Raw genomic sequence first — 14151 nt, forward strand, 5'->3', positions numbered from 1 at the left:
TATATGCATATATATTCTAATTGGTTGATTCCAGACCCTCCAGTAGAATACCAGAATGCAGATGACCTTTTATTCAGCAAAATTAGCTGAACCAGGATATGGCTGCATGCAATCAATGTTTCTTCAGGAGATGCGGACGAACCGAGCTCAGAGTTCATCGTAATGCTGCACCAGATCAGATTATGCTAGCAGATCTTCTTATGTTACTCGTTGTTTCAGAAGAGAAAAGGCACTTGAGGGTTTAATTATTGTTCAAACCACACTTTTTGACGACAAGAACTGGTTTGACCGATCTTGATATCTTATGGAATCTGGATGATTATAAAAGGAAGCCATGCAACCTGCGATTTATTTACTTATTTATTTTTTTTTAAGTTTGAACACAAGAATAACACATTTAGTTCTAAGTAGGTCAAAACAAAAATAGATCCAGGGAGCTAAAAGAATCATTATTTTCTCACTGGCATTATGAGTTTCAAGGTCATATGCACTACCACCAAAATTTTGTAGACAAAAAAGAATCTTCTATTGTGAGCTCTCAATGTTCTCTTGCAAATAATATATGACTTGCTCTTGCTATTGCTTTCTAATTTTTGTGACTGACTGTTGGTTTTATGTAGCTATGATTCGGACATTAAAATAACAACTTTCGTAGAAATAAAATATCTTTCAAAACCTTCAAGTTTATCCGATTTGCCTATAGATTCTCTCAACTATCAAAATTTCCAATTAAATCCTTTAAGTTACTTGAGCTGTCCAACATGGCCCTGGCATCCATCTCCATTAGTTAGAACTTAAGAGACCGTGTTGTGTGACAAATGTAACTTAAGAGGATCTATTTGTTCTCTGCTCGATAAAATGCTACTCTGACCTCGCTTGTACTTCATCCGCAACGTTCTCTCAAATTTTTTTTGGCTAGATTTGCTCAAGTGGATCTTTACAAAGAAGGTGCGACCTCTAATTTTTATGTTCTTTGCTGCTTTTGCTTGGATGTGCTCGGAGAGAAACGTCCAATTATTCCTTAACAAGAGATGCTCGATCGTCTCTGTAGACGACTGCCCTTGTTCAATGCCTAATCCTACTTCTTTCATCTCTGAGAAGAGACTAAGGACAGCTGCACCATCCCCATGCATCCCAAATTTATTTATCATCACACTCCATGTGTCTGGATCCTTTATCCCTTTGTCTCAAGACACCAAATAATTTTCTTGCAATTAATATGCTCCCACATGTTGCAAACATGTCCATAAGAGAGTTGCTCAAAGACTAGCTTTACCCTACTTTGGAGGTTGCCGGGATCACTTTGGAGCTTGCCTATTCCTCTTAACATCAAATGTTTCTAATGGCTCTTTTGGAAGTAAAAATTGAACACAGGAGAACTAATTGGTAAATACTTGGAAGGAATCTAAGTGGATGCATGATTTGCAATCAAGCTTCGGAGACTATCGACCACTTATTCTCCTCCTCAGTTTGGAAGACTGTCTGCTTAGCTCTGGGTGTACGTACTTCATCCTCAAGCTTCTCTCAAATTCCTGTGGCTAGATTTGCTCAAGAGGAACTTTACAAAGAAGGTGCGACCTCTAATTCTAATTCTTACGTTGTTTGCTGCTTTTTGCTTGGGTGTGCTGGAAGGAGAGAAACGTCCAATTATTCCTTAACAAGAGACGCTCGATCGCCTCTGTGGACTGCACTTGTTCAATGCCTTCTTTCTGAGTTTGGTGGAGTATGGTTAAGAGCTAGAAAGGTAACCTCTAGTCTCCTTGTTGATTGATGTATTGGCCATGCGGCTTCTTAAATATATCTCTTTCTTCCGCTTGTTGTCAAAATTTGGCTCCGTAGCTTAACTATAAGATTTTCTTACGAATAAATGATGGGCTCTCTGTCACCTACCTCCCCGTTTCCTCAAAAAAAAAAAAAAAAAAAAAAGGAAAAAAAAACATTTACCCTTTCTCATCATCTCCCTTCTCTACCTCTTCCCCTAATTCTCTCGCCATCGCTGACCATCACCTTTTGTGGCAAGAGTAGCTGGTTAGAGGTGAATGCTTATTGCTTAGTAAATTTCACCCCCGTAGGAAGCTATTTGGCCAGCATAGTTTAAGCAAAATTTGCAAGAGATTCGCAATATCAGACCTGCTTGATAGATGGAACTGTGTGCGACTTACTGTAAATGTTTTGGCCATGCACCAGACGAAGGTTCAGCTAATAGAGTTCGTGGGACTCAAGAAAGAAAAAAATACTCAGGATCAGTCTAAGATGATTCGCCTCGCCAAGCACTTCGCTGCCGTCGCCAAGCACCCCATCCTACCCTGCATAGAGCTTCGATCAATCCAAAGATTACTTGGAATATGGAGACGGAGAGGAAACCAGGACGAAGATGGGGAGAAGCCGAGAAGGATTAAGAAAGATCAGTGGGAGGGCATTTTCGTTATTTGCACATAGCCGTTGACAACGTAGGAACAAAAAACATATGGGGCGGGCATCGTAGTAGATCATATACGCCCCAAAAGCCAAATAAAGATAACCTACGCACCAAATCCATCAATTCTATAATTTCAAAAAAAAAAAAATATTTACATGCCAATAGAGATCATGATTGGAGAAAAACTATCGCATCTTCTTCCTTTTTCATCAAATAATTTATACACATTGACTTCATGATACATGTTGTAAATTTCTTTGATATACTTCTAGTAGCAACACAATACATACTTTCAGATAAATTGATATATAATTTGCAAAATATGATGTTTACCAGTACAATAGTATATGATTAGTTGATATATACATAGTAATATAGATATCCAATATTCTAATATATATTTACAGATAAATCGATACATAGTTTTTATGATGTGATACTCACCAATACATATTATATAGCCAAGTAATATACATTCGTCGGTTTTCTGATATATATTGTAAGCTTTTCTGATACACACCCAGTAACAATCCAATATATATCTTCAGGTAAATCGATATATAGTTTTTAGAACATAATATTTATTAGATATACTGCATGCTTAGATGATATACATCTAGCAAAATAATTATTCAATATTCCAATTTACATCTGTGGGTAAATCGATGCATAATTTCTAAGAAAAGAAAGAAAGAAAGAAACTTGGGAGGAGAAGATCGATCTCGTGAATGAGAGAGACGGCTTGATGAGAAAGAGAATAAAAGGAGAGACTTGATAAGAAAGAAAAATGATGAAGATGGTCTTTCTTGGCCGATGGTCTCTCTCAGCGTGTGTAATTTTTTTTTTTTTTTTAAAGTTTGGGACTGGCGGGCTCTGTTAGTAAAAATTCTCTTATTCTTATTTAACTTCTGTTTCAATCGATGCAAAAAATAAATATATTAAAAAAGTCCCGCCTAATATTTTTTTTGTACGGTGCCGCCTTATATGATTTTTGTTCCCAAAAATAGAGAGAAGGATCAGATTTAAACAAAAAGTAACGTCAAGGGATTGGATTAGAAATTTTTAGAACGGAGGAGCAGTGCGGGCGTGGCAGACGAATAAACTTGAGAAGGTAAAAGGGCAATTTTGTCTACATATTATTTGCACTCCAAAATCTAATAAACACACCTCCTCATTAAAGGACTAGGTAGAGAAGTGCACCAGCCAAATATTGGTGTATACTTATCATCCACATAAATCTACAGTAGAAATTTACGGAGCAGCGTGGAATCCTCCCAGCACCATTTTATTCTCCAATTTTCTCCATCACACCGCCTCTCTCGGCGGCCGTCGCCGCCTCCACCAACGCCACCGCCCGCCGGCCGCTTCAAGGTACTGCCTTTCGACTGCTTCTCTCTGTGGGCCATGGCGGGGATGGCCGCTATAGCTCTCAGGAGATGGATGAACTCTCGTTCGGCTTATCATTGGAGAAGAAAGGGCCGAAGCTTCTCATCCTTTTCATGCACCGTTGATTCTAACAAGGATGGCGGGCGGGAAGTGCTTCATTTTCCGGTGTTGATCGTCGGCGCCGGTCCCGTCGGTCTCTTCCTCTCTATACTTCTCACAAATTTAGGTATGACCCTTTCCCTTAACCCAAACTACTTTTTCTTTTAATATTTTCCTTATATGAATTCTCAACACTGAATACTTTGTACCGATTGATGACTTTTATGATTGAAAAGAATCCAGTAAACTTAGAAATCCCTGAATTTATATCAGATGTGCTTGAATCTTTTAAAAGAAATTGAGATTATTTGACAAAAATGACAACTTTATTACAAGGTTGACTGCTAATGTGCTATGGTGATTTGTTACCTACCTTGGCACTTAGGAAATCTTGAATTTTAGGAACAAGCTGTTTATAAAACAGGTATACGTGCATATCTTATGTAAGAAATCTACTCGTATTAACAAGAGGGGCTTATACTTCTCAGGCATGAAGAGAAGTTTCAATTTTCAAAATGTCCCTATAGGCTAAGGCAGAAGGGTTATTTTTCGATGTGAATACAGAACTAGGTAATCTCAATTGATTTGTCTACAAATTTGTGAAAACAGGACTTATATTTTCTGCATTAAATATGGTTGAAAATTTAGATACCAGAAGTAGCTTGGGTTGGTTGTAGGACAAATATAATATATATATATATATATATATATATATATATATATATATATATATATATATATATATATATTATACGTGTATTAAATGTAATGCAGTATCACAGGTATGGTAGAGGTTTGTCTTGCCCTAGGTTTTTTAAACCTGTTATGCTATCTTTATTCCTTGATGTTCAACAAGGGCTTCCTCCCCGCTATTTGTTCAGAAAGGACTGTAGTAAAGCTCAGCTTATAGCCTTATACAAGATGTTGGTTGTACTGCCATGCCTATTGACCAATGTTTTCAGTTTGTGTCTTCCTGGGGTGGTCCATTGTTCATGGAAGAACAAGAAGTAAAATATTGTCTTTCATCTAGTTAAGAATGAATACTGGATGATGCCTCATATTTCTACAGAAATTGCTTGGTTTTAACATCTTCCTTACAGATAAGGTGTTTTCTTCACTGCTCTTGACTGCTTAGCTTATGATGATTAGAGTACAATATAGATATCATATCTAGTAGTTGAATATTCTTGTGAATGGACAGAAACAATAGAATTGACAGTTCTATTATTACATCCATATATCATGCTTGCTAAGTAAATTATACAGGGATTTTCTCCACCATTTCAAACTCATAGTTTAAGACCTAGTATTTGAACCTTTTAAAGAAGTTTATGTTATATGTCAGAAATGACAATTTTATAATAAGTTTGATCGTGACTGTGTTATGATGGGGTTTTAACGACCTCAGCATGCAGGAAATCTTTGAATCTTGGCAACAAGCAATATTGTGGCTGTTCATCAAATAGGTATACAGGCTATGCTTCTTTTTGAATATCTTGTGTAAGAAATCTATTCGCATTAACAATATGGGTTTGTGCTTCTTAGGAATGAAGAAAAAAGTTTCCAGTTTTTTAAAATCTGGTTATAGGCTAAGGCAGCATAGTTATTTGATGATGTGAATTCAAACCTTGGTGATTTTAATTGATTAGTCTACAAGTTTGTAACAATAGGACATACATTTTCTGCATTAAAATGGACGATAGTTTAGATATCAAAATTTCCTTGGGTTGCTTGTGGGACAAAAATAACTTTTTTATGAAAGATGGTATCAAGATATAGGAGAGGTTTCTCTTGCCTTGGTTTTTTTGAGCCCGTTATGCTATCTTTGCTCATTGATGTTCATTAAGGACTCTCTCCACTGTTTGCTCATAAAGGACTTTCTTAAAAGTTAAGCGTATAGACTTTGCACTAGATGCTGATTGTATTGGCATGCCTATTATCAATGTTCTAAGTTTATATCCTTCCTCGGGCAGTCCATTATTCGTGGAAGTGCAATTTTTAAAGTAAAATATTTCCTTCACTCTAGTTAAGGCTGAATCCTGGATGATGCCTTATATTGCTTCAGAAATTGCTAGGTTTCAACATCTGTACATATAAGGTGTTTCCTTCACTGCCCTTGACTGCTTAGCATATGATGATCAGAGTACAATACAGATCTCATATCTGATAGTTGACTTTTCTCGTGAATGGATGGAAACATGGAAATTGATCGGGACGTTGTCTCCCACTTCTGTATTTATATTTTATTCATCACATTGATATATTATGTTTGCTAAGCGTCTTATACAGGGATTTTTATCAAGCCCAGATCCAACAAAATCTTAGTTGATCCAGTATTAATTTGCCATAATTGTAGAAGTTGCTTCATATATTTTTTGTATGTTTATTTATGGTGCATTGTAAAAAAATTTCTTCAGAAATATATGAGTGATTACGGCATATTAGGATTATTTGCATGTCTGCCCCTTCAGTGAATATATAGTGCCATGCATAGTTACCCACTTCCAACATAAAAATTAAAAAGAAAACAAATCACTGGGTGTCACAATCTTCCAACAGTTTTGTCCATAGAATCAGTAGAACCATAGTCAAAATTTGTCTTTTTTGATGCCTTTGGTAATCTCTTTTTTCTTTTGTTTATTATTCATTGACTATAGGTGGAAATACTGCTGAAGACTGTTTTTTTACGTCGATTTTTTGCAGGGGTCGATTGTGCAGTTTTAGAGAAAAGAACAGTTTTTTCTCAACACCCACAAGCTCACTTTATCAACAATCGATCCATGGAGGTTTTTTTCTTCCCTGCAATATTCATACTTTAATGGTCATGGTAGCTTCAGAATGTGGTTAACTTGTCAATATAGATCATTATATTCTTTTTTAGTACATTTGTTTTACGTGCTGAAAATAGGAGTTCTGCAATTCACATCAGTATTAGGATGATTAGCATTCTCTATAATTGACTGATTTGTTGCTAAATGATAATCCTTCAAAGTAAATGCTTTCAACTGCAAGATTCTATATATTTCATCATTGGCTATGTTGTAATTGAGGGACTTTTACAGCTATTTCGCAAGGTGGATGGTCTGGCGGAGGACATCCAAAAGCTGCAGCCAGCAGTGGACTTGTGGAGGAAGTTCATATATTGCACTTCTCTCTCTGGTTCTATTCTTGGGTCGGTGGATCACATGCAACCTCAAGGTAGTCTTGCCATGTATGTTGCCCATCTCTGTGAAAAGCCTGATTTTTTTTCTTTCAGTTGTAAAATAAAAACTTTAGTTGACTTACTACATGTTTGTTACAGATTTTGACAAGATAGTTAGCCCTGTATCTGTTGCCCACTTCTCACAGTACAAATTGGTAAGGTTGCTGCTTAAGAGGCTAGAAAATCTTGGCTTTCATACTTGTACTCCTGATATGTTGCAAAGCTTGAACCAAGATATGCTATGGGAAAAGAAGATTTTGATGGGTCATGAGTGCATATCCCTCCATCCCACGGATCAAGGTGTCATGGTGGGAGCTTCTTTTCAAAAGGAAGGGAAGATGGAAGAGAGAAAATTCCATTGCAGCATCCTTGTTGCGTCAGATGGTGCCAGAAGTACAGTTCGAAATCTGGTTGGCATAAATATGAAAGGTGAACATGACTTGCAAAAACTTGTTAGTATCCACTTCATGAGCAAAGATCTTGGCCAATACCTGCTACAGCAGAGACCTGGAATGCTCTTCTTTATTTTTAATCCAGAGGCTATTGGTGTTCTTGTTGCACATGATCTCAATCAAGGGGAGTTTGTTCTGCAGGTAACGCAGTTAATGGGTAGCACCACTTCAATTTGAAAATTGCGTTTGAAGAAAGATTATCCATCACCATGATATACACTGACCATTATATGGATCATCTTGTTTCAGCTGGCAACTTAATTATTGCTTCTTTCATAATTGAAGCTCTGACATTTTTTTCTCCTTTTCTTAATTTAGGTACCTTACTATCCACCTCAGCAAAAATTTGAGGATTTCAGCTCCAAGGTAATTCATAATTAGTTCTTTTGTTCATTTGCTTGTATATGTATGTGCTGGGAGATTCTCTAGACTCGGAATGCTTATGCTCCTTTCCTGTTCATATGGAGTTATATTGAACTTAGCGAAAAGATTATTTTTATTATTCATAATTTAGTGGAAGATTTTGTGCCGTTCGAGGTTAATGCTTAACAATGAACAATTATGTGATTTCGGCCTGTCTGTCTTCAGCATTTATTGTAAATTGATGCAGTCTAGTTGTCAGTAGTTTGCTCGAGATATATAAGGCTTACTGAATTTAAATTACTGTCCATACTGTCCCATTTCTTCGATTCTTTGAATGTTTCCATACTCTTGAATGCAGATATCTTTGTTAAAGAGTTGTACTTACCTATGCCCAGTTTGCTTTAGGCTTTATTAGTCAAATATTCACGTTATGGTGTTTAAAATTTGATCCTCAACTTGGTTGCAACTTTAATTTCTAATCTTCCATTGTTTCGTGAGGATACCCTAAGTTCACAGTTCTATTTCCTTTTCACATTACTGTCTCCAATGATGTTAAATTTTTGTATCCACTTTTCTTCATCATGCATTCAGATGTTCCATGAGGAACATTGCTTAACAGTTACTACTTTATAATGTTCGGGGTCTTTTCTTTTCTTTGTTTCTTTAACATATTTCACCTAATGTAGGTATGCAAGCAAATTATTTTCAAGTTGGTTGGGTGGGAGCCTGTGGATGTAGAAGTTGTAGACATAAAACCATGGGCCATGCATGCGGAAGTTGCTGAGAAGTTTGTTTCATGCAATAACCGGGTGATACTTGTGGGTGATGCTGCTCATCGCTTCCCCCCAGCTGGTGGTTTTGGTAAATGACAGACACATATATTGCTTTTAATTAATTATTTTTCTTTGATCTGTGTTTTGGCCTTCATTGAGCTATCTATATCCTGAACTAAAGATATTGAAGAACTTCTGCCTTTTATGCATCACTCGTTTGTTAATTTTTTTAAATCTTAGTCATCCTAGTATTGCTTCCCATCACATTCCTTGATAATTATGTGTACTAGAAAAGCGAAGCACCTCACTCTGATGATGTACTAAATCTGCCAATTGCTTGCAATAGGAAACTCATGCATTTGTCTTTACATACTTGATGCTTGGATAGCCACACATCTTTTTTTGGAGAAACAAGAAATTTGTTGGAGAAATGCGATTCTTGATCCCCCCTCCCCAAAAAAAAACATAAAGCAAGGAATTGTGAAGCAACAAAGTCATGGGTGCAAGCAGTCAAGCATACTTAATGACAGAGAGAAAGCACAACACACCAAAGTGCATGGAACATCAAGAACAAAATTAAGCAATTTTGACCAACATCAAGGGATCCAGTCCAGAATTCTCTCCAATTAGATTATATAAAGAATACCAAATTCAGTTTTTACACGTTGTAACTAGTGTCTGTTTAAGAAAAGAATTGTATCAACATTCTTTCATGCTCTAACTAGGCCCTAGTCAGATTTTATACATCTAAGATTCATAGGAGCATAGTAACAATCATAGTTTAGGGATGAGTTTGATTGATGACTCATTGACATTGCTTGCAATGGTGGAGCGAATATAAAATGGTGAGCCTCTTTCTCGTTCACAGGTGTACTGACTTTGCACCAATACCTATATGTATTATCAAACACTGGCAGGGTGATGAAAGAGTATTTTCTAGTTGAAATAATGCTTCTGAGAGGAGTTGTATTTTCATTTCTAGTGGTTATTTTCTCCCTGCCTGAAACATCTAAATTTGCTAGTTTCAGTCATTGACACTTTAATTGTCGAGCTGTGTAGAACTAAGGTATGAATTAATGCTAGATTTTATTGGCATTCATACTTTTTACCACGAACTTACAATATTTCCAACTAGAAATCCATGATCCATTTATTAGCACGATTAGGTGCAGAAGATTGATCAAACAGAACACGGAGCACTAATGATATGTTAAAAAAGTACCATAGTTTAATAAAATAATCATTGGTATTTTAATTTAACAAACTTTTTTATATGGAGAAACTTTCTTTGGTGTCTGATTGGAACCGAGATGCCATTATATATGATTCATCTTAATTATGGGTTAGATAATTTAAATATATTTCTAGTAAGGACTAACATGGGATAATGGAGGTAATTGGGTGAATGGTCTGATCAGTTTTTTAATGATGATCATTTAGAGGAAGTTATGTCACAATTTTCTGAATTCAGGGAGCTTGTTGTAAGACTTTTCCAGATCAGCTACAACTTGTGTTCAAGGGTCATAAGAAATGTGATGAGTTTGATTAACTAATGCTTAATTGGCTTTAAACCTAATAGCCATTTATTTGGAATCCCAATGTTATCGTACATAGCAATCTTGTGAGGTTCTAGGATCAGCCAACTTATTTTGCTCCTTTTGGATGAAAGGGATATTAAGTGATGTTTATGGCCTTGAATTTGAAAGAGAGCTCATTGTGCGAAGTTATAGCTCTGAGGCAGTCCTTGCTAGGCCCATAGCCTAGTATAGGTGCTGGCCCTACCCTTGTCAACCTTGCACAAGAAGACCACCCACTAGTATTTGATTGAAAAGGAATCTTACAGGCAGGCCTCATCTTTTGCTCCTTTGTATATTGTTGAACAACCCAGGGGAGACTCGCCTATTCTCTCTTCTCTCCTTTTGGGAACCTGAGAGAAATCATAGTGAGTTTTTGCATGGCTAACTTTTGTTTGAGCAGGAATATAGCATGAATACAAGCTTTGGAGGATGGGCCTTGTGCAATAGGTGTTTGGCTGTGAAGAGATGTTCCTTAATGGGCAAGATATAACCTTGAAACACTTTATGCATTATTGTTCCTTGTGAGAAAATGCTGCCACATGCATTCAAAAGTCACGTACATAGTACTTTCTGCTTCATATTCTACTGTTGTGCTTTCATGGATGGTTGGTTGGGCCAAAAGGGCTGACTTAAGAAAGGTATCTGCCCCATTCAGGTCTAGTTAGTCTTACACATGTATTTGTTGAAGTGAAAACCTGTAGTTTGACCTAAATATGTTACGTTTTTATTGCTGTCAGCTTTGGTTTCACTCCTTTAAAAAGGAATGCCTGTTGATAAGCACATTTTATGTCCAGGAATGAATACTGGCATTCAAGATGCACATAATTTAGCATGGAAAATAAGCTCCCTACTAAATAATATAGCCTCACCTTCTATCATTCAGACGTATGAAGTGGAGCGTAGGCCGGTATGACTTCTTTCACATACTTTTCTTAGTTTCTTCAGTTATCCTTTTGAAAAGGAAATCTTTTTCCTAATTCTGGAACAATATCTGACATCCATCATTGACTGTTTCAGATAGCCATTTCTAATACAAATTTAAGTGTGCAAAATTTTAAGGCAGCCATGTCAGTTCCAACTGCACTTGGCCTTGACCCAACTATGGCAAACTCAGGTAAAAGATCATCCTTTGTCACAAGTAGAGTTAGCATTTTTGCTTCTAACGCAGTTTTTTACTTAGCATTTGCTTTTGCATCTTGTGAGCAGTTTATATTTGTAAACTTTACCTTTTCTTTCCACTCCTTGTTTTTTGCAGTGCATCAAGTAATAAATAGCAGCATTGGATCAATTCTGCCTTCTAGCATGCAGAAGGCAGTCTTGGAAGGAATTTTTTCCATAGGCCGGTCCCAACTCTCAGAGTTCTTTCTGAATGAGGACAACCCGATTGGGTCTATGAGGCTGGCAAGATTGAGGAGTATTTTTCATGAGGGAAAGAGTCTTCAACTCCAATTTCCTGCTGAGGATCTTGGTTTCTGGTCTGTATAACAATACTATTTAGCCTTAGTTATCTTTTTCATTCCATTAAGAGGACGTAGATGGAGTATCCTCATCCTGGAGTCATGCTCCATTGCCGACCCATTTTGGTTGGAAAAAGGCTAGGATGCTGGCAATACTAGTCTGATTAGATATTTTAGGAAAGAATTTTGTTTAAACTAATTCTTTCCTGATAAGCAGAAGCAACAAATGTTACATTTCTCATATAAAGGCAACATTACATTCCATTAGATGTGATGGAGTCTACTCAGCCTGGAGTTGTGCCCTACCTCTGACCCATTTTGGTGGGAAAAAGGCTAGGATGATGGCAGCATTAAGTTCTTTAGCAGACAAGTCTTGTTAGATATGTTAGGATAGAATTTTGTTTAAACTAAGTTTTTCCTGCTGGGTGATTTAGTATTGATAACCAGCAGAAACACTATATTTCTCCACAGTAGGCAACTTATTGCATGTGTCTGGGCTCAGGTTCATGGCAACCCTTCACTCGATATTACTATAAAATCAAGATCAGATGGTGATATTTTGACCATCCAAAAGTATAACATGACCATAGCACCAAGCCTTGTCCCTCCCAACTATTTGGGTTGGCTTTAAGAATCCTTATTCATCAACTATTCCTGTGTTTAGGGCTAAAGTGATATAATTACATTGCTTTCATACTCTGTACAAAAATATATATCCTTTAGAATTCTTTCACTTGTTCTTGTCTTAATTTGCACAATGCATGTTTTATGTAAGCTAAGCGATATATCTTCAGTTATCTTGAAGGAGCTCTAGTTGCTGATGGTGGGAATAGAACTCTTGAAACAGAAGCAGCTAGTGGTCACAGGAGTGGGCCAAGGGACTACATCCCCTCTGCTAAACCAGGGTCACGGTTACCACATATGCAAGTTAGAGCACTAAATGCATCATTTAGCAAGGTATGCTAACTCCTTTAGCCTTCTTTGCATATATTGGTGTGTGCTTGCAATCATGCCTGCCTGCCTGCTTTTCCTGTTTCCTTGGTAACCTGGTACTCCTAAGCAGGATATCTTCTCCACTTTGGACCTGATACCTGGAGATAAGCTCGAATTCCTTCTCATTATAGCCCCAGTGGAAAAGTCATATGACCTTGCACGTTCTACTCTTAAGGTTGCAGAAGAATTCAAAGTATCTCTTAAGGTATGCATTATTTGGCCCGAAGGTTCATCTGATAAGCAGGAAACTGGCAGTGGAACGAAGTTAGACCCCTGGACAAATCATATAGATGTTGAGGAAATTAAAAGGTCAAGTTCAAAGTCATGGTGGGAGTTGTGTCATATGACAAGCAAGGGGTTCATCTTGGTTCGGCCTGATGAGCACATAGCATGGAGGTCGGACTCTGACACTCTGGACAATATTGTTCCAGAAGTGGAAAGAGTCCTCTCTTTAATATTAGGAGTTGAAAAGAGCTGTGTATAGAAATGTGCCTGTCATGTGTTCTCAGAATCAAATTGGAATGTTGCCAGCTTTACCCACTCAGTCTCTTCTTCGCCTTGTCATAGAAGTGATAGTGTTGCCTTTTTACAATTGTAACTTCATGGTTCACAGAGAGCATTCTGGCAAACTGGTTTTTAGACAAGAATACCTGATGAAGTCACAGGCTGAATGCAGTGTGAGAAGAGATCGGGTTCCTGACGGTTTCTCATTTTCACTCATACAGCATTGTTGAGGAAAGTAAGGGGGTGCTTGCAATCTCACTCCTTTGTGGAAATCATGCTACCATATATCTTTAATATTTTTTTTAAGTTATATTTTTTGCTCTATTTATTTGGTGGGAGGAGTCATGCTCCAAATTGCAGTGATCAAAACAATGGTTCTGACAAGCAATGTTTTTTGCCATAATAGTGTGCTATTGCTATTATGAGCACTATAACTGTTAAAGAGAAAAATGAGCTATAAACTTATGCAAATACCTGTCTGAAGTTTCCCACAGCAGATATTCAAAGTTGTCTACTTCTTCTTCTTTTCTGCATTTACTTATGGTATAAGATATACTGGAAAATAAGTCAGGTGGAAATATTGGTCATATTATATACTATAATTTGGCTGGCACACTGTCCAATCTAGTAATTACTAGTTCTAGTATTCTCATCTTTTGCCAATCATTCCAACATTCCACCTTAATATTTGTTCAAAGACTTGGGAGCCTCACATGAATGGGCCTAGCAATTAATTGACTAGAACAGGTAGGCACTCCACAAAGTTCATGGACATCTTAGCAATAAATAATAATTTTAAAAAATGGTTTTGGCATATGGATAGAGTTGTTGACTTGTTTCTGCAAGGGAGGGCTATAAGATATCGACCTGGCAATATAGAACTTTATATGATGGATAATCTCCTGAGTTGGATGCTGACAAAAAAA

General features: G+C 37.0%; 1 protein-coding gene across 5 annotated transcripts; it reads left to right on the forward strand.

The window, feature by feature from the left end:
- The first annotated feature begins 3676 nt into the window (after nucleotides 1–3676).
- On the forward strand, nucleotides 3677–13721 carry LOC103705684 (2,4-dichlorophenol 6-monooxygenase). Of its 5 annotated transcripts, none has more exons than XM_017842396.3 (12): nucleotides 3703–4031; nucleotides 5320–5370; nucleotides 6608–6690; nucleotides 6967–7102; nucleotides 7206–7699; nucleotides 7877–7924; nucleotides 8608–8782; nucleotides 11066–11178; nucleotides 11289–11385; nucleotides 11527–11746; nucleotides 12523–12685; nucleotides 12792–13721. In XM_017842396.3, exons 3-12 carry the CDS (start codon nucleotides 6685–6687, stop codon nucleotides 13203–13205), a joined length of 1866 nt encoding a protein of 621 aa, XP_017697885.1. In that variant the 5' UTR covers nucleotides 3703–4031; nucleotides 5320–5370; nucleotides 6608–6684; the 3' UTR covers nucleotides 13206–13721. The 5 variants fall into 5 exon arrangements, with proteins under 5 accessions (XP_008787712.1, XP_017697885.1, XP_008787714.1 ...); XM_008789492.3 differs by having other exon boundaries at nucleotides 3848–4031; nucleotides 5313–5370; nucleotides 6967–7115; XM_008789491.3 differs by having other exon boundaries at nucleotides 3848–4031; nucleotides 5313–5370.
- The last annotated feature ends 430 nt before the right edge of the window (nucleotides 13722–14151 follow it).

The sequence above is a fragment of the Phoenix dactylifera genome, chromosome 9, assembly GCF_009389715.1.
Source record: "Phoenix dactylifera cultivar Barhee BC4 chromosome 9, palm_55x_up_171113_PBpolish2nd_filt_p, whole genome shotgun sequence".
In the NCBI taxonomy this organism is placed as follows: Eukaryota; Viridiplantae; Streptophyta; class Magnoliopsida; order Arecales; family Arecaceae; genus Phoenix; species Phoenix dactylifera.